The sequence below is a fragment of the Polypterus senegalus genome, chromosome 6, assembly GCF_016835505.1.
Source record: "Polypterus senegalus isolate Bchr_013 chromosome 6, ASM1683550v1, whole genome shotgun sequence".
Lineage (NCBI taxonomy): Eukaryota > Metazoa > Chordata > Cladistia > Polypteriformes > Polypteridae > Polypterus > Polypterus senegalus.
The window spans coordinates 130878893-130897556 of NC_053159.1; the positions used below are offsets into that span (position 1 = coordinate 130878893).

General features: G+C 38.6%; 1 protein-coding gene across 2 annotated transcripts in view; it reads right to left on the reverse strand.

The window, feature by feature from the left end:
- smg6 (SMG6 nonsense mediated mRNA decay factor) overlaps window positions 1–18664 on the reverse strand; it is a 529891-nt gene that overhangs the window by 370366 nt on the left and 140861 nt on the right. For both annotated transcript variants that reach the window (XM_039757209.1, XM_039757208.1), the window contains exon 9: window positions 6953–7014. In XM_039757209.1, the coding sequence (XP_039613143.1) occupies window positions 6953–7014 (62 nt within the window). The remainder of the gene's footprint in view (window positions 1–6952; window positions 7015–18664) is intronic.

Here is an 18664-nt window from a genome sequence, read left to right on the forward strand (position 1 = left end):
TCATCTGCTGCGAGCTACGTGTTTTGCTTGTCGCTTGTCATTGTTTTAAGAGGTGGGAGTATGTTAAAGTGTCTCTCGCAGGACTTCAAATTGTCTTCTGAGAAGATCACGTCTCGTTTACCCAGTCTGCCTCCCCAAGATTTTTTTTTTTTTATAATAGAGAGATATTTGCTGCTCTATACCTAAAGCTCAAGGTAAAGTTGTAACACCATCATACTTACAGGCTTTTAAACAGAAATAAAAAAATAAAGCGGATTTGCGATTTTGTCATGTCAGTTGAAAAAGATAAGCAAGATTTTTGGAGGGTGGTGCTTTAATACACAATGTTGGTCAGTGTGGGCCACCGTTTTGAAAAGCACTGCATTTTCTTTAAATTAAGCATCTGTGTGCATAAGCAAATTTTAATTTGGAGCTACTGTATAAGTCCACATATGCATGACGAATCACACAATGTTAATGCTTACCATCCCAGGTGGAATTGAAGAGTCGCATAATGTGGGAGAGGAATGATCTCCTCAGTCTGTCAGTGTAGCAGGACAGTGACAGCAGTCTGTCACTGAAGCTGCTCCTCGGTCTGGAGATGATATAGTTCAGTGGATACAGTGGATTCTCCATGATTGACAGGAGCCTGCTCCATGCCCGTCGCTCTGCCACAGATGTCAAACTGTCCAACTCCGTGCCTACAATGCAGCCTGCCTTCCTCACCAGTTTGTCCAGGGGTGAGGTGTCCCTCTTCTTTATGTTGCCTCCCCAACACACCACCGTGTATAAGAGCACGCTCACCCACAACCATCTGATAGAACATCTGCAGCATCTTATTGCAGATGTTGAAAGTCTTCTAAGGAAGTATAGTTGACTCTGTCCTCTCTTGCACAGAGCATCAGTATTGGCAGTCCAGTCCAATTTATCATCCAGCTGCACTCCCAGGTATTTATAGGTCTGCACATTCTGCACAAAGTCACCTCTGATGATCACGGGGTCCATGAGGGGCCTGGGCTCCTAAAATCCACCACCAGCTCCTTGATTTTGCTGGTGTTCAGTTGTAGGTGGCACCATTTAACAAAGTCCTTGATTAGGTTCCTATACTCCTCCTTCTGCCCACTCCTGATGTAGCCCACAATAGCAGTGTCGTCAGCAAACTTTTGCACGTGGCAGAACTCTGAGTTGTATTGGAAGTCCACATGTGGACAAAATTGTTGGTACCCTTCAGTCAATGAAAGAAAAACTCACAATGGTCACAGAAATAACTTTAATCTGACAAAAGTAATAATAAATAAAAATTCTATGAAATTTAACCGATGAAAGTCAGACATTGATTTTCAACCATGCTTCAACAGAATTATTTAAAAAAATAAACTCATGAAAACAGGCCTGGACAAAAATGATGGTACCCCTAACTTAATATTTTGTTGCACAACCTTTTGAGGCAATCACTGCAATCAAACGATTCCTGTAACTGTCAATGAGACTTCTGCACTTCTCAGCAGGTATTTTGGCCCACTCCTCATGAGCAAACTGCTCCAGTTGTCTCAGGTTTGAAGGGTGCCTTTTCCAGACGGCATGTTTCAGCTCTTTCCAAAGATGCTCAATAGGATTGAGGTCAGGGCTCATAGAAGGCCACTTTAGAATAGTCCAATGTTTTCCTCTTAGCCATTCTTGGGTGTTTTTAGCTGTGTGTTTTGGGTCATTGTCCTGTTGCAAGACCCATGACCTGCGACTGAGACCAAGCTTTCTGACACTGGCCAGCACATTTCTCTCTAGAATCCCTTGATAGTCTTGAGATTTCATTGTACCCTGCACAGATTCAAGACACCCTGTGCCAGATGCAGCAAAGCAGCCCCAGAACATAACAGAGCCTCCTCCATGTTTCACGGAAGGGACAGTGTTCTTTTCTTGATATGCTTCATTTTTCCGTCTGTGAACATAGAGCTGATGTGCCTTGGCAAAAAGTTCAAGTTTTGTCTCATCTGTCCATAGGACATTCTCCCAGAAGCTTTGTGGCTTGTCCACATGTAGTTTGGCAAATTCCAGTCTGGCTTTTTTACGATTTGTTTTCAACAATGGTGTCCTCCTTGGTCGTCTCCCATGAAGTCCACTTTGGCTCAAACAACGACGGATGGTGCGATCTGACACTGATGTTCCTTGAGCTTGAAGTTCACCTTGGATCTCTTTAGAAGTTTTTCTGGGCTCTTTTGTTACCATTCGTTTATCCGTCTCTTTGATTTGTCATCAATTTTCCTCATGCGGCCAAGTCCAAGGAGGTTGGCTACAGTCCCATGGATCTTAAATTTCTGAATAATATGTGCAACTTTAGTCACAGGAACATCAAGCTGCTTCGAGATGGTCTTATAGCCTTTACCTTTGATATGCTTGTCTATAATTTTCTTTCTAATCTCCTGAGACAACTCTTTCCTTCGCTTCCTCTGGTCCATGGTGAGTGTGGTACACACCATGTCACCAAACAACACAGTGACTACCTGGAGCCCTATATATAGGTCCACTGACTGATTACAAGATTGTAGACACCTGTGATGCTAATTAGTGGACACACCTTGGATTAACATGTCCCTTTGGTCACATTATTTTCAGTCTTTTCTAGGGGTACCATCATTTTTGTCCAGGCCTGTTTCATGAGTTTTTTTTTTTTTTATTAATTCTGTTGAAGCATGGTTGAAAAGCAATGTCTGACTTTTATTAGTTAAATTTCATAGAATTTTTATTTATTATTACTTTTGTCAGATTAAAGTTATTTCTGTGACCATTTTGAGTTTTTCTTTCATTGACTGAAGGGTACCAACAATTTTGTCCACGTGTGCTGCAGCAGCATTGTGTGCTGCTGACCACAATGTCAGACCTGCAGTTCCCGAGACGCACATATTGAGGTCTGTCTGTGAGATAGTTCACGATCCATGCCACCAGGTATGAATCTACTCCCATCTCTGTCAGCTTGTCCCTAAGGAGCCGAGGTTGGATGGTGTTGAAGGTGCTAGAGAAGTCCAGAAACATAATTCTTACTGCACCACTGCCTCTGTCCAAGTAGGAGAGGGATCGGTGTAGCATATAGATGATGGCATCCTCCACTCCCACCTTCTCCTGGTATGCGAACTGCAGAGGGTCTAGGGCGTGGTGGACCTGTGGCCTCAGGTGGTGAAGCAGCAGCCACTCCGTGGTCTTCATCACATGTGATGTCAGGGCGACAGGCCTGAAGTCATTCAGCTCACCAGGACGCGATACCTTTGGGACTGGGGTGATTCAATATGTTTTCCAAAGCCTCGGGACTCTCCCCTGTTCCAGGCTTAGGTTGAAGATGCACTGTAGAGGACTCCCCAGCTCCAACACACAGGCCTTTAACAGTCGTGGCGATACTCCATCTGGACCTACTGCTTTGCTGGCACGAAGTCTCCTCAGCTCTCTGCTTACCTGGGCTGCTGTAATTGTGGGTAGGGGGAAACTCTCTCCTATGCTGGTAATCAGCAGACGGATGGGTGGAGGATGCAGTACTCTGAGGTGAGAGTGGGTTAGGGTGGTCAAATCTGCTAAAAAAAAGTTGTTCATCAGGTTTGCTTTCTCCCTGTCTTGCTCGATGACGGCACCCAGCTTCGAGCTGCAGCCAGTGATGATCTTCATATCATCCCACACTTCCTTCATGCTGTTATTCTGCAACTTTTGCTACAGTTTTCTCCTGTACTGCTCCTTTGCCGCCCTGAGCTGGACTCCGAGTTCCCTCTGCAAGCGCTTGAGCTTATGCTGATCACCACCCTTTTCTTCTGGTTCAAAAGGCCCTTGATGTCACTTGTAATCCATGGCTTGTTGTTGGTATAGCAGTGTGATGTTCTACAATGTCCACACAGAAGTTGATGTAGTTGGTAGTGCAGTCAACAACCTCCTCAATGTTCTCACTATGTGACCCCTGCAGGATATCCCAGTCCGTAGTTCCAAAGCAGTCTCTAAGAGCCTGCTTTGCCTCAGAGGACCACTTCCTGAATGAGTGTGTGGTTGTAGGTAGCTCCCTCACTCTTGGCTTGTATTGAGGCTGAAGCAGTACCAGGTTATGATCTGCTTTCCCAAGCGCAGGCAGCAGAGTGGCGCTGTATGCATCCTTAACTTTTGCATACAGTAGGTCAATAATCCTATTTACCCGGGTGTTACAATCCACATACTGGGAGAAGGCAGGTAACATTTTGTCCAGCGTCACATGGTTAAAATCTCCAGAAATCAGCACAAGGGTTCTGTGTTTGTAGTTTAGCAACAGTGTGTGACATCATCCACTCCGCTATCTCCAACAATAACAACAATGACATGTCCAAACTCTCTGGGCAAATAATAGGGATGCAGACTTATGGCCAACAGTTCGAGGTCCCTGCAGCAAGTGGAGATTTTGACGTTTACATGTCCAGAGTTGCACCACCTTTTGTTCACATACAGACTGAGTCCTCCTCCTTCCTGCTTCCCGCAGGTATTTGCGTCTCTGTCCGCTCTAACTTTGCTAAACCCAGGTTGCTCCACGTTAGCATCTGGGATGCTAGTTGTTAGCCATGTTTCACAAAAACACAACAAACTGCAATTCTCTGTAGGTCCTGACATTTTTCACCAGCGCAGCCAGTTCGTCGATCTTATTTCGTAGTGAGTTTACATTTCAAGGGATTATAGAAGGCACCGAAGGCTTGTATCGCCACTTCCTCGCTAGCCGCTTAGCCATTAGCTTAGTGCCGGCTCTGTTGCCACAGTACCACCTTCTTACCTCACCAGGTAAATAGGGAACCACACCAGCACGGGCCTTTGTTCTCAGTGCTAGAAGTTGACTACCTGAATAGACGAGTCTCGGGTGTAAAAATCCATGTCCAAGTAGTAAAAAGTGTCCAGGAAATGAGTCCACATAAAAGAAAGTGGTAGGAGTGATCAGAGAGATAAAGAAAAAGGTAGAGAGATAAAGAAAGAAAGTTGTACACGGAGCTGCTGGAAAGGCTGCCACAAGGCAAACATGAATAACAAGTTTATAAGTAAAAGACAGATGTTGCTGTTAAGCTAACAGGCTCATTGTTTACTAAGCAGTAAATTCAAATTCTTCTTTATATCATTTGTTTTTCCAATTAAAAATTTAAACAGCTATACTTAACACAAGCTCTCTGTCCAAATTCAGACATTAGTGTCAGTTTTAATTAAAGGGCAAAATAAAAAGCCCTGATTCCATTAAAGCAGCTTTTCTTGCTGTTTCTTTAATTGCACAGGACAAGTTCTCTGATTCCATTCCATTTTCTCAGTTTATTACTCTAATTTCTCCACTAATATTCCAATCTTTTCTCAATCTCTGGTAAACCATGCCTTGACTTGCTGCTCTGGCAAACTGGCTTAACTATCATCATACCCTTTGTAAAGGACCACTGCAACTAATTTACCGAAAAGTTTTGAAAAGCTGCTGAAAATATCAGGTGTTGTGATCGGCTAATTTATCAATCACTGATCGACTCTTTTATAGTGAAGATTAGATGATTTAGATCTGCAGCCGATCTACTGAGAACACCTAATTCTCAATATTCTTGTACCAATTCTGGGTTTAATTTTCATCTTGTGGCTATATCCAGGGAGGAACGGTATAAGAAAAATCCACATCATAAAAAAAAAATAAAAAACGGTTTTTGGTATGAACAGGTATACCGCGCCCAGCACTAGTTCTGAGGTAATCATTTGCTTGCAAAAGTATTTTAGACACAGACTGAATGAATGAAACCTTACAGAGAGCACACAATGTACATGTGCCCATGTGAAGCACAAGTAGAAAAAAAAAGCACACACCAATATTCTCAACATTTGGCTTAATCATTGTGACATCACAATGTTGGAAATTTCAACATCACGTATGGAAAGTTAAAGGTCACTACCTACATCCCGTAATGTCCCAACAACATACACATCCTATACAATGGCAAGAAGAAATGTAACAAACACAGTACTAGTTACAAACACTTAATGAAAAAACATCACATATAACTAATGAAAAGTTCATATGTGAAGAAATGGTTATCGGCATGACATCACTGAAAATAATACCCACATTTTTAGATCTCTGTTCTTTTGTTTGCTATGCTAAATTCATTTCTTTTAAAAACTGAACTCTTATCAACAAGTCTTTGACATGTTGCCACAGGTTACAGTATATTATGTTGTAATGTTATGATTGATCAGTCAATTTTTATCTAAGAACTGGTGATGGGTAAATTACCCGATCTCAAGAAATCATTTTTTTCAAAAAAACTTCTTTTCTAAGCTTTATGGTAATTTAGTTGTAGTGCTCCATTACACAAAGCATTATGTTACTTGAAGAATCAAACATGTCATTTTGCTGCCGAGGCAGAAAGTAGAAAGGCAGACTTTAGGCAAGAGTGAAGACCAGAATAGCAGCTTTTACATTTAAAGGAAGTGGAGCAGTAAACTGAGAAAAGGTAATCTGAGAAGTCAATATGTACATGGAGAGAACAGCCGAGTAGAAAAGAGAGCTGCGTTTTCAGAAGAAACTAAAACAGAATGAGTTCAGACCTTTTCATTATGTCCTGTAATTAAAACAAATACTCCCTGTTTGTGTTTGGATGGTGAGCAAGCTTGTGTTTAGGACAGGATCTCACATTTTTAATTAGAAAAAGTACAGATAAAGAAGAATTTGCCCTCACAACTTAGTAAACAATAGGCTTGTTAGTTAAAGAGCAAAACGTGTTGATTTTACATGTAAGCTTGTTAAACATGTTAGCTTTGTGGCTCGTAATTACAACAATAACTTTTCTTTTATGGTATACTGTATGTATGAAACATTTATATACATTTCTGTTAGTTCAAAAAGTATAAATATCATCAGCCTAGTTACATTGTTTTAATAGTTCTGAATGATCAGTTGTTTGGAATAAATATGCATGAAAATTATATAACAAGGTGAACACTTATGTGATTAAAAAAAAATTACCCAATCTTTGTGAAGAGCTTGCCATGAGCATGGAGAAAGTTCAAGATGAATCGTTTATTGAGCTGCAAGAAAAACAAAAATGGTAAAGATAGTTGAGACACATACATATTTAAAAATAGGAAACTCTGGCCATTGCTGTTATCTAAAATATGCCAAAACACACTGTATGGGACAACTAAGAACTGAAGGCTATTATTTTCTGATTATTGCTGGACTAGAGTCTCAAAACTGTCTGCATAAGACAGCAGTAAAAACAACCATGAAACTGGTTACTACAAAGCAAGACATCTTAGTATAATGTTAAACAGACCTGGAACCTTACAAAATTGTATTCAAATACTAATGAAGAACACCATTTCATTTATCTGTTTTCTTAAAGTCAGTTTTTCTATTACATGAAAACAAGAAGCCTGAGCAAAAACTGGCAGGACTGGGTAAGAGTCATGAACCAGAGCAGTGCCAGGATAATTTAAGGGCACTGATCATACAAAACAAGTCCACTCAATTTAAATGTTAATCTACAGATGCTAATTCTTTACTAGAAAGTTGTAATGTCTTCAGGAAACAATGTATATGGTTACTGATCAACAGTTTAGATAACAGTGGCAACATTTTCCTTACACTCCTCTTAGGAAATATGCACTATGCTCTCTGCTGGTAGCTTTGGAAAATTACACAGTAGAATTAAATACTAGGCTTATAATTTATTCTACTTACTTGGACAATATGCCAATTGACATGGCAACTGAAGTAAGTGTGTTGGTCACAACAGCTTCATGTTAAGGCTAGTGTTTATATACTCGCAACTAGCATCAGTAACAAACCTTTCAAATTTCTAAGTAACCTAAAGACACCTTAAAAAGTTTAAATTATCTAAATTTTTTTTTACTTTTTAGATTCTTGCTAGTAATTAAAATGTGCAAACATTATAACAAATAAGCTTGATTATAAAGTTTTATTTTTGTATATATACTGACTATGGGCAGGTAACTTTCATCTTAAGTGCTACAGGATTCCTAGGAATCACCTGAAATGAGCTCCAGGTGTTAGTTTTTTTTGTTTAAATCAACAGCATTTATTAGCTTTAAGTCTGTCTTGGAAACTACCATTTGAATGTGCACCATTTCAGCATGCAGTTCAGAAAGATGCAATCACATTATGGTAACATACAGTTTTACAACATATTTGTATTTGTCAAGAAGAAGCTGTTTTACTCATGTAATTAGAAACAAATGAGCAAAGTGTAGTACTCCTCCTGCCTGGTTCAAATATATGTTTGGGGTTTTCTCAAAGTAGTAAACCGCATTGGTGAGAAGTTCTGACTTTATTAGCTTAAGAATTAGCTTCTAATTAATAAAGTGTTTAGAATACAAAACCTGTAGAAAGAACCACGGTTGCCTATTCCTGTAGAGGTCTATGAACAGCGATTTAGTATTTACTAGCATGAAGGTTAAATAAAGGTTCCCTACTGCCCAAAAAACACTAGAAGAATAAATATACATGTAAATTATTAAAAGGCTATTTTTATATTTCTTGCACATAATCACGTTGCTTCACATTACAATTTTCAAGTCGTTTAAAGTGAGTATGATTTAAATTTCACTTATATGTTGCATCTCCACTAAAAAACTAATCTTCTAAGAATATTTTATGACATAATTCATATAAAGTGGTTTAGCTCCATAGAATTTTTGGCAACTAAATACACAAAGAAATGTGAAACACTTGTAAACTACATTTTTTTTACAATTTCATGAAAAACTGCTTTTAGCTTATGCACAATAATCACTTTCTTTAAATGAATGAACTATAGGATGAATGTTGTCTATGATATTTAAACTGCATTGACAGAGCCTTCCATTACTTGTAATTTATAACAGGAAAAAAAAATCACTAATGAACTTCTGTAAAAATTTTTTTTTTTTAAATATTCGTCCTTCCATCGTAAACTAATAAACATAATAAGATCAGAAAAAGTGCATTTTAAAAGAACAGATACATAAGGCTGCTTTGTAATATGCAGTGTATATGTAATAATTGAAACAGCATTAGGTTATATGATTTTAAGGTAATAATGGATTGGTCTACAGCACTACCATTAGAAAGTATGTTTAAAACTTTACATTTAGTTTTGAAGCATGTCTGTTTTAAATTTTTCAAAGACTAGATTGTTTGTAAAGTCCACTTTCACTTGAGGGTAATTGCAAAATAGAATCTCAAGGGAAAAAAAGAAACTTAGGAATTTCATCTTTAAAGATGATTTTATCAGTTTCATACACATATATTAAAAATATTTACCTTAATATCTTATTGGGAGGAAAGCAAAGTTGACTAGAAATTCCAAGCTTGTGCCTGGGTTAAGGATATAGTAGCAATCTTTCTAAGATTATTGCTCTCAAATATTGAATTTTATTAGTGCTAGTCTGGTTGCTGGTCACACAGCTAACAACCACGTTTTTGAAAAAACATGCTGTCTAGAGGGTTTAGTTTGGAGTTCTTGTATAGTGCTGGATTGAAAACTTGTGTATTTCATTTGAGACTAGGGCTTTGCTTTTACATTTGATACTCTTCCTTTTATGACCTCAGTCTAGTTCCTGATTTTTTGTTTAGGGTAGGCACTGAGCTTTGTCTTTATATCTCCTAGTCCACTTATTTTTATTTTGAAGTCCTTATGCACTAGTGCTGGTTTTCTTTTACACACAAGACTACAAAAGAAGCTTTTGGGTAAATTCAAATAAACATAAGTAAAAAAACACAGAAAAAGACTACACAATTCAGTATATCAAGGTAATTTGTTTAGTTAATTGTTAATCACTACAAATACTGCACCCGACACTTATTTTAAACGTTGTCAGGTTTTCTGCTTCACCTACATGATATGGCAGATTTTTCCAGACTAACAGAAACTTGTGTGAGTAAGTGGTTTGTGATGTTAGTCTATGATGTCATTTTTTGTTTTTTTTTTGACATCATAGACCATACGGTGCATACTAATTCAGCGTGAGCAGGAACACTCAATAAAACTGAATAAAAAGAAAATCAAGTGACGGTGAGATACGAAAAAGGCAGATTCTCCAGCGTTTCGTGTGTCCGATCCCCTTTGGCAGTAGTATGTATCGTGATACACTGCAGAGCTATAGCACATCTTTATGTGAAAATAGCAGTGTAGGATGAGGAGGAGGGTAAGGAGTCTAGGATCCTGAACGCAACTGAGAGAATGAAAAATTAGTTTTTAAAAAAAAACAACAAAGCTAACCTTTACAAGTAAATAAATAAATAAAATAAATTACACCGGCTGTTACAGACTGAAATCAAATGTATGTTTTTATTCTAAAATAGTAAGAACTAGCAGAATACCCGCGCTTCGCAGCGGAGAAGTAGTGTGTAAAAGAAGTTATGAAAAAGAAAAGGAAAAATTTTTAAAATAACGTAACATGATTGTTAATGTAATTGTTTTGTCATTGATATGAGTGTTGTTGTCATATCTATATATATCTAGTGTATATCTATATCTATATCTATATATATATATATAGCAAAATACCCGCACTTGGCAGCGGAGAAGTAAAAAGAAAAGGAAACATTTTAATAATAACGTAACATGATTGACAACGTAATTGTTTGACTTTGACTTTATATATTCAGAAACAAGTTTTGACTTTATATATACCGACGCTGACTTTATATATTCAAGTTTTGACTTTATTTATTCCGACAGTGACTTTATATAATCAGGTTTTGACTTTATATATTCGGGAATGACTTTATATATACAAGTTTTGACTTTATATAGTTCAATTTAGTCATCATTGCATAACTTTTTCTTTACCATAGAAATTTAAAGACTAAATTCAAAGATATTTCTGGGGACTAAATAGAACCTACTTATATCCAAATTCGAGCTATTGCGCTGTCGCCTGCCTGCCTGAATAAGTCACCCTCACTTCGCTCTTACTTTTTTACTGTTCATTTAATCATGGCTAGTGGCGGAAAATTTATAAAATGGGAGGATTACACTGAGCATGGCTTTACCAAAACAATTATTGATGGCGAATCGATTATTCATAAAGCTTGAATTGGTGATCTGTTTTTCTGTGTTAACCTCATATTTTTTCAGACTTCTCCTCAAACCAAGGGGGTGCGAGGGTAAAATGAATCAGGAAGCACTGATCAATGTAATCGGTGTACCAGGAAATCATGCATTGAGAGAAGTTCCCCTTTGCTTGGAATTGAAAGTTTGATTAAATGCATTATTTTTTAACACGTTATGGAGCACATGCATCGAAGCTTCTCAGCTGTGCTTGTGCTAAGAAAAGGAAACATTTTAAAAATAATGTAACACAATTGTCAATGTAACCTTTTGTAAGTAGTGCCTGGAGGATTCAGTGTGGAGAAACTCTAGAGACAGCGTGTGTATTAACTTGTGGATTTTTCTGTGAGTATTTGGTAGCAGCGTCACAAAGTCACTTCTGTAAGACTGCGTTAGCTGCGGAGCTCAGCTCAGAGCGAAATGAGGTGAATGGGAGGGAGATGATGACGTGACTCCCCCACCCACCTTAACTGTCAATCCCCCACAAACACAGTCTCTCGGAATTTGCATAAGCTCAGCCCTTCACCTGCAATTTTAACTTAGTTACAAAGTGATCAAAACTCTCGTTTATATCCTGCGTCCTCTCATTAAACTTATATCCCGCATTACCTGTGGGCATAACAAACGCCAGCGGCAGCCTGTCTATGAACTTAATTTAAACTTTAGGTTTACATGGTGCTTTGTTTCCGAAGTAGCAGCACTCATGAATATGGTTGTATGTCACTCGCTCGCTTCTTATTGTTTCGCTGCATTCTCAATTGTATAACGCATGTTTACTTCAGTGCGTTTTGGAGCTCTTCCTGGTTTTCGACGTACTGCGGTCACAGTCAGTTCACGTGATTACGTGGGGGGCGTGATGATGTCACACGAAACTCGAGCTCAACTCCATTACAGTATATGGAGAAAATAGCTTCCAGTTATGACCATTACGCGTAGAATTTCGAAATGAAACCTGCCCAACTTTTTTAAGGAAGCTGTAAGGAATGAGCCTGCCAGATTTCAGCCTTCTACCTACACGGGAAGTTGTAGAATTAGAATAGAATTTTGTGAAAGTGTTTTTTTATCTTTGGACTTCAGGCTTCACACATTATATAGTTTATGCCAACATTTTGTCATTTACTACTAAAATATGCAAAACAATGCATGTGTTCCAAATAACAATCTATTTCCGCTCTAAAACTCCAGCACTTCACTCCCAGATAATCAATCAAGACATGAGCTGGGAGAACATTGTGCACGTTCTGCGGCGGTGGGGGGATGGAATAGCAGGCTTCTTGCTGCTTGTCTTTATTGGCACATTTACAGGACAAAAGACGCTGACATAGAGGTGCGACGGGATTTAAGGTTGGCCAGATCTATGTGTTTTTCATAGGCTCTTGTAATTCTAGTGTTAAAGAATGTTTCCAACTGTGTGTTCAGACCATTCGTAAAAGTACTCAAGCCACTGAGTGTATTTTCTCAATAAACACTATGATAAAAACTGGCAAAACTGATTCCTAATTTTTCCACTTTTTACCTAATTTATTTATCCTCTTATTTTTGCACTTTATTATATAAATATAAGATTTAGAAGTGATTTATGAGTCATAATAATGTTGAGAAATTAAAAGTTGTGTACCTGCTAAAATAATACTCCATTTTACTACATTGAAACATTGTGTGCTTCTTTTAAATGTTTGTTTGACTCCTTATCTTTGAACCCATCAGAAAAAGTTTATCTTATAGTCACTTCCTACCTAAAACACTGTGCTTGCAGATCTGTGACAAAACTATAAGTCCTTGTTTAGCTAAAGAAAGGGCTAAAAGTTGCATAGCTGTAGAAATTTCACTGTCCTATGGCAAACAATTTTAACCATTTAGTTTAATATTTGGTCTTTTTAATACCTATTTTAGCTTTATGTACTCTAGGTATCACTGTTGTTAATGCTTTCTGTTACCCTCACTTTTACTTTGGTGTCCATTAGTAGCACAGGCTTAATTTTATAATGAATTATAACTTACATGTGATGAACTGGAACTTTTACAAGTTATGGCACTCTTAAAAAGTACTGGGACATAACCAAAAATGATGAAACCTGTTTAATCCAGTTCATGGTCATTGCAGACTGGAGTCTACATTGCAATGGCATTGGGAACAAGAAAGGAGTTCAGCTTGTTCAAATCACTAGCTCATCACAATGGCCACTCTTGATATGCTAATATGGAAATGTCAATTAACTTAAAATGCAAGAAAACTTGAGTGCCCTGCGAGAAACACAATCAGATATTGGAAGGATGTTGAAAGTTCACACAGATGACAAGTGAAGTATTTTAAGCCAGGAAGCTGGATCTGTGAAGCATTCAAATCTCTCATTAGCACCACAAACACAAAAGACTGATAAGAATTTGCTACAAAGTACAGAGAAGAGCCATTAAATATTTGTAACAAATTGTCATAAACTGATGAGACAAAAATAAACCTCAGCTAAAGTAACTGAAAGGTGAAAAATTGAGTAGAGGAATGAACTGCAGGCAACCATAAGTTGACTAACTGCAAAATATTGTGCATAGAACAACGGTTTGGGAATAAATGGCCACTACCGCACCTTACTGTAAATAATTACTACATTACCAGAAGGACTTTAAAAGTGTACAGAAGCACTTTGTCTTTGTACAAGTGAAAGACTCCAGATTCACTAATGGCCTTTTCATTCATTAATTGCTTACAATGCAAAACCATTGCGAAAACACACTCCCTTGTTTAAATTCATGTACTGTTAGAATTTCAGGTTCACATTTATTGTCAGGTTTACACAGAAATTGTCACTTGTCTCCAAAAGACTGATGACAGTAGTAAAATATATATATATATATATATATATATATATATATATATATATATATATATATATATATATATATATATATATATATATATATATATAATTCACTAAGGCAAGACACCCATGGAAAGCACGCCAGAAGGGGCGTGGATTCACTAAGCCACCGACAAGACAGACACCCATGGTGCACGCAGGAAGGAGCCACCCCCACCAACTCCAAGACCATTGGATACGACGACAACTCGCAGAACCAAGCCCACCAACTCGGACGTGATGACACAGGAAAAACGGCATCATTTATGTTCGTCTGTCGTAGAGTCTACATGCACCTCTGAGCCACGTTGACTGTTCATAGAGGCATGTTTCTCGCGGAAGTGAATCGCTATATGCAGCGTGTAAAACAGTTTGCGAGGGGTATCCCATGGGATCCTCAAAACAATCCTTTAAAACTGAGGTTACAACACAATGAAGGAAGCAGTCTTTAAAAACCAATAAGCCCTGTGCCTCTGTTTCATTACCGTCTTACCTGCTTCACCAACGCAGGCCCTGCAACAGTCGAGACACTCTCTCAGCAGCTGACCTTCTCTGTGCCTGACCGGTTCACACAAAGGCAGCGCGAGAGAAAGCCGCGCACACACACAGACAGAGGCGCACACACAGGCAGCTGGTGGGCGGGTCTCCGTGAGTTTCTCTTGCAGGCAGGCACATGACCAGGTGGTGTGTATGAATCAAGAATGAGGGTGGACGCGGCAGGACTAACTAAGAACAGGCATGTTTGTCACGGATGTAAATAGCTGTATGCAGCGTGTAAAACGGTTTGTTTGTCAAGGATGTGAATCGCTGTATGCAGCGTGTAAAACAGTTTCCGAGGGGTTTCCCATGGTCTTACAGTTGGTGGGCGGGTCTCTGTCAGTTGCTCTTGTGACCGGTCACATGGCCAAGCATTGTGTATGCTTCGAGTGTGAGGGTGGACGCGACAGGACCATCTAGGAAAAAATCATGTCGCGGATGTAAATCGCTGTATGCAGTGTGTAAAACAGTTTGGTTGTCGCAGATGTGAATCGCTGTATGCGGTGTGTAGAATAGTTTGCGAGGGATGTCCCATGGTCTTACAGTTGGTGGGCGGGTCTCTGTTGGTTGCTCTTGCGAGCGGGCACATGACCAGGCAGTGTGTATGCTTCGAGAGCGTGGGTGGACGCGACAGCACCATCTAAGAAGAATCATATTTGTTGCGGATGTGAATCGCTGTATGCAGCATGTATAACGCTGTATTGTAAGTTGCCCTCTCCAGAGTTACATCTTTTCATTCACCTACAGTCGTATCCTCAAAACCAACCCCATTTGGACAACTGTGTCTTTCAGGAACTGTTCACCCATCAATACATAATTATGCGGCGTATGCTACACCGCGGGTTAGCTGGTAATAATATATTACACAAACACTACAATAGGCAATACACTCAAATAAAACTCAAGCAGATGTTGGTATAAGTGGAGTTTTGTTATTCTTGTAACTGGTGGATTAATGTCCCTGAATCTAGTGATACAAGTATTAACAGTCCTGTACAGATAGACCTCCATATTCACGGGTTCTGCAACCCTGGATTGGACCAACTGCAGACCAAAACTCTTTAAAAAAAATTTTTTTTACATTTTTTAAAAATCCAGAAGGTATCTGCGAATGAAGGGATGTGTACTTACACCGTGCTGTAGCCTCCCAGCATTTCTCAGATTCTCAGTTTCTTTCATGTACTGTACTTCAAAGCCTCACGCTTTGTTCATTTGATAGTTCTCCATTTTTGTTGTGTGTGTGGCTGGTTAATTTAGTATTAATGAATTGGGAGATTGGGTTGTAAATGTTTTCTGTTAGGAAGCCTAGAATTTGCTTGCTCTCTTGTGCTGGAAGGGGTAGCACTGTAGATGCAAAATGGTTTGTGGTGTACCTCTGATTCTGGTCATTTCTATTGGCTTTTAAGGAGAGTTAAACACTTCCATAACCATGTTCTCTTTATCCAGTTTTCTAAAAGTGTTAACTGTCGTTTTGTATTTGTTTGTGCTTTAATAAATAGCAGGTGATGTTTTAAGCAGAAGCACTGAAAGGAGGAAATGCAAAACAGGTATGTGACTCGCTGCTGGTACTGATATAAATAGATAGATACTGTACTTTATTGATCCCAAGGGAAATTTAAGCACCAGTAGCCAAGTATTATACAAAGTTAAATACAAACATTTAAGTACACACTATACAAGTAACAAACACAACACAAATAATTAAATCATAAGCTGGTGCATACAATAATGCCAGTGCAATGGGAATTGTTTACATAATACTATACTACTAGAGTGAGAAGTGGCACGTAAGTAACACGTTTAAAGTGACAAATTCCGAAAGGGTTATATGGTAGTAACCAAGAAGTGAGATATCAGATGTAGTGCATAGCTAATACGGCTTATGAGCAGTGAAGCAGCATCAGGGCAAGAACTCAATCCATCAAGTCTAATGGCTCTGGAGACAAAAGATCTTTTGTATCTGTCCTTATTGTAGTTCTGTGATAGAAGTCTATCAATAAACCAACTCCTCTGCTTAATTAAGGTGGTGTATAGTGGGTGATGTTCTTTGTCTATAATAGATAGCAACTTGCATAGTGTCCTCCTCTCTGCAACTGTCACCATAGAGTTAATTTCTATACCAACCACAGACTCTGCTCACCTGATCAGCTTGTCAATACACACAGCTCCCTCCAGCACACCACAGCATAGAAGAGAGTACTGGCAACCACCGACTGATATACAAGAAACTCCTTCAGATGTTCTTTGTTAAATGAACTCATCCTCCACAGAAAAAGAGCTGGCTTTGATTCTTTGGCTTTGTCTTCTCTGCACAGTCCTGCCTGTCATCCAACTGCACTCCAAGGTATTTATATGTCTTGACCCACTCCCCAACAACCCCTTCAATGGAGACAGGATCCAGTGGTGGTCTACATCTACGGTAGTCCACAACCATCTCCTTGGTTTTAGAAATGTTCAACAGCAGGTTGGGACTATGACCTCACACACCTTCTCTGCATCCGTTGGGCACAAACCACTAACAATTCGATGTCCCAACAGCAGATTGTTTCCGTAAATGTTACATGCCCCTGTTATACCATCTGATGTTAATAAATAATGCAAGTTACCCACCCTTTTTCAACAGTGTTTAGAATTCCCGTGAACCTGGAGTCTCCACAATAGCATTACGAATGTTGTCTGTTCACCATGATTCTGTCAGACACAACAAACTGCACTCCCTATAGACCCAATGGTTTTTAAATACTGCTGCAACTCATCTGTCTGGTTGACAAAGGAGTTTACATTCCCCACTACCACCGATGGAACAGATGGTCTGTGTTTCCTGTATTTGATCGCAAGCGTCACCCTATACCTTAGTGCCAGCCCCGAATCCGATACCTGCACCTCAGTTCTTCCAGAATGAGATGTGATCAGCAAAAATGTCTCTTAGTTCGGAGATTGTAACATTGAAAGTTTGGACCGGTGGGCAGGAAACTCCCCAGATCTTAATCCCATTGACAACCTGTGGTTAGTTCTCAAAAAGCCAAGCACAAACCTACAAATTGCAATCAACTCCAAGTACTAAAGAGGCATGAATGGATCACCATCAGTCTGAATTTGACCCAGAAAGTGGTATCCAGCATGCCAGAGTGAAATGCAGAAGTCATGAAGAAAAAATAGATAAATAGTAGATGTAAATATTGTCTCTTTACATAAATTTGATGTAGTGGCCAATTTGAAAACTTATGAAATGTTTACAATTGTTCTTCAGTATACCATAGAAATATGTAAAAAAGATAATCTGAAAAGTTTGGCCACTACTATATAATATTTCAAAAGCTACAAGAAAATTGCTTTATTTTGAGAGTAGCATACTCCCTCAAGAACATATTTGGCATTATTACTAGCACCACTAAAGAATACCTTTAACCCCTTATAAAATAATAAGAGGTTTTTGGCATTATTGCACCTAAATTACATAACCAAAAATAAATGGCTATTATTCTGCATGTAATATAAAAGCTGAAAATAGCTGAAAGGCTGTGAGCACAAAAGCGCCATAATTTTAAACAAAAGTATTTATATGATTAAAAGTATTAGTTCATGCCAACATCAACTAAATAAAACAAAAATGTTGCTTTTTAGTGATTTCTCTCCAGAAAACTGAATTTACAGTACATAACCAAGATAATTTATGATACACAACCATGGAATTAATTCTGTTTTGTTCCCCAATCTATCAGCTATTATTGAACCAAGCATATTCCATACTGTTTTGGCACAAGGTATCCCCTATGTTTGTAAACAAATTTTTTGAAAATATTTACTCTTTTGCACCTAAACAATCTCAAATCAAGTATTGTAGTTACACTTACTACAATTAAGCATTCATCCAAACCTTTATTTTCAAAATTATTTTTCATGACAGTCTTTGAATCAACCACTAGACACTGAGGAACATTACATTTTGTACAATAGATTGGAGTGTTTGTGCTGTAATTCACACATCTTCTCCTACTTAATGTTGCAGTTACACAACAGACGCTCAATGAGTTTTCATTGTTTGTTTTTGTTGCTTTTTACTTGCTTTTCACATCTGGAATAAACCAAGTACACACACACACATATATACATTTTCATTCCAGCTTCTTTCAGTACTGTGTTATTGGGTGGGAACAATGCCTTTGCTGGCAGCCCTGGGGAAGGGGTCCCCCAGAGCTATTGACACACATGGGTCATGGGTGAGACACA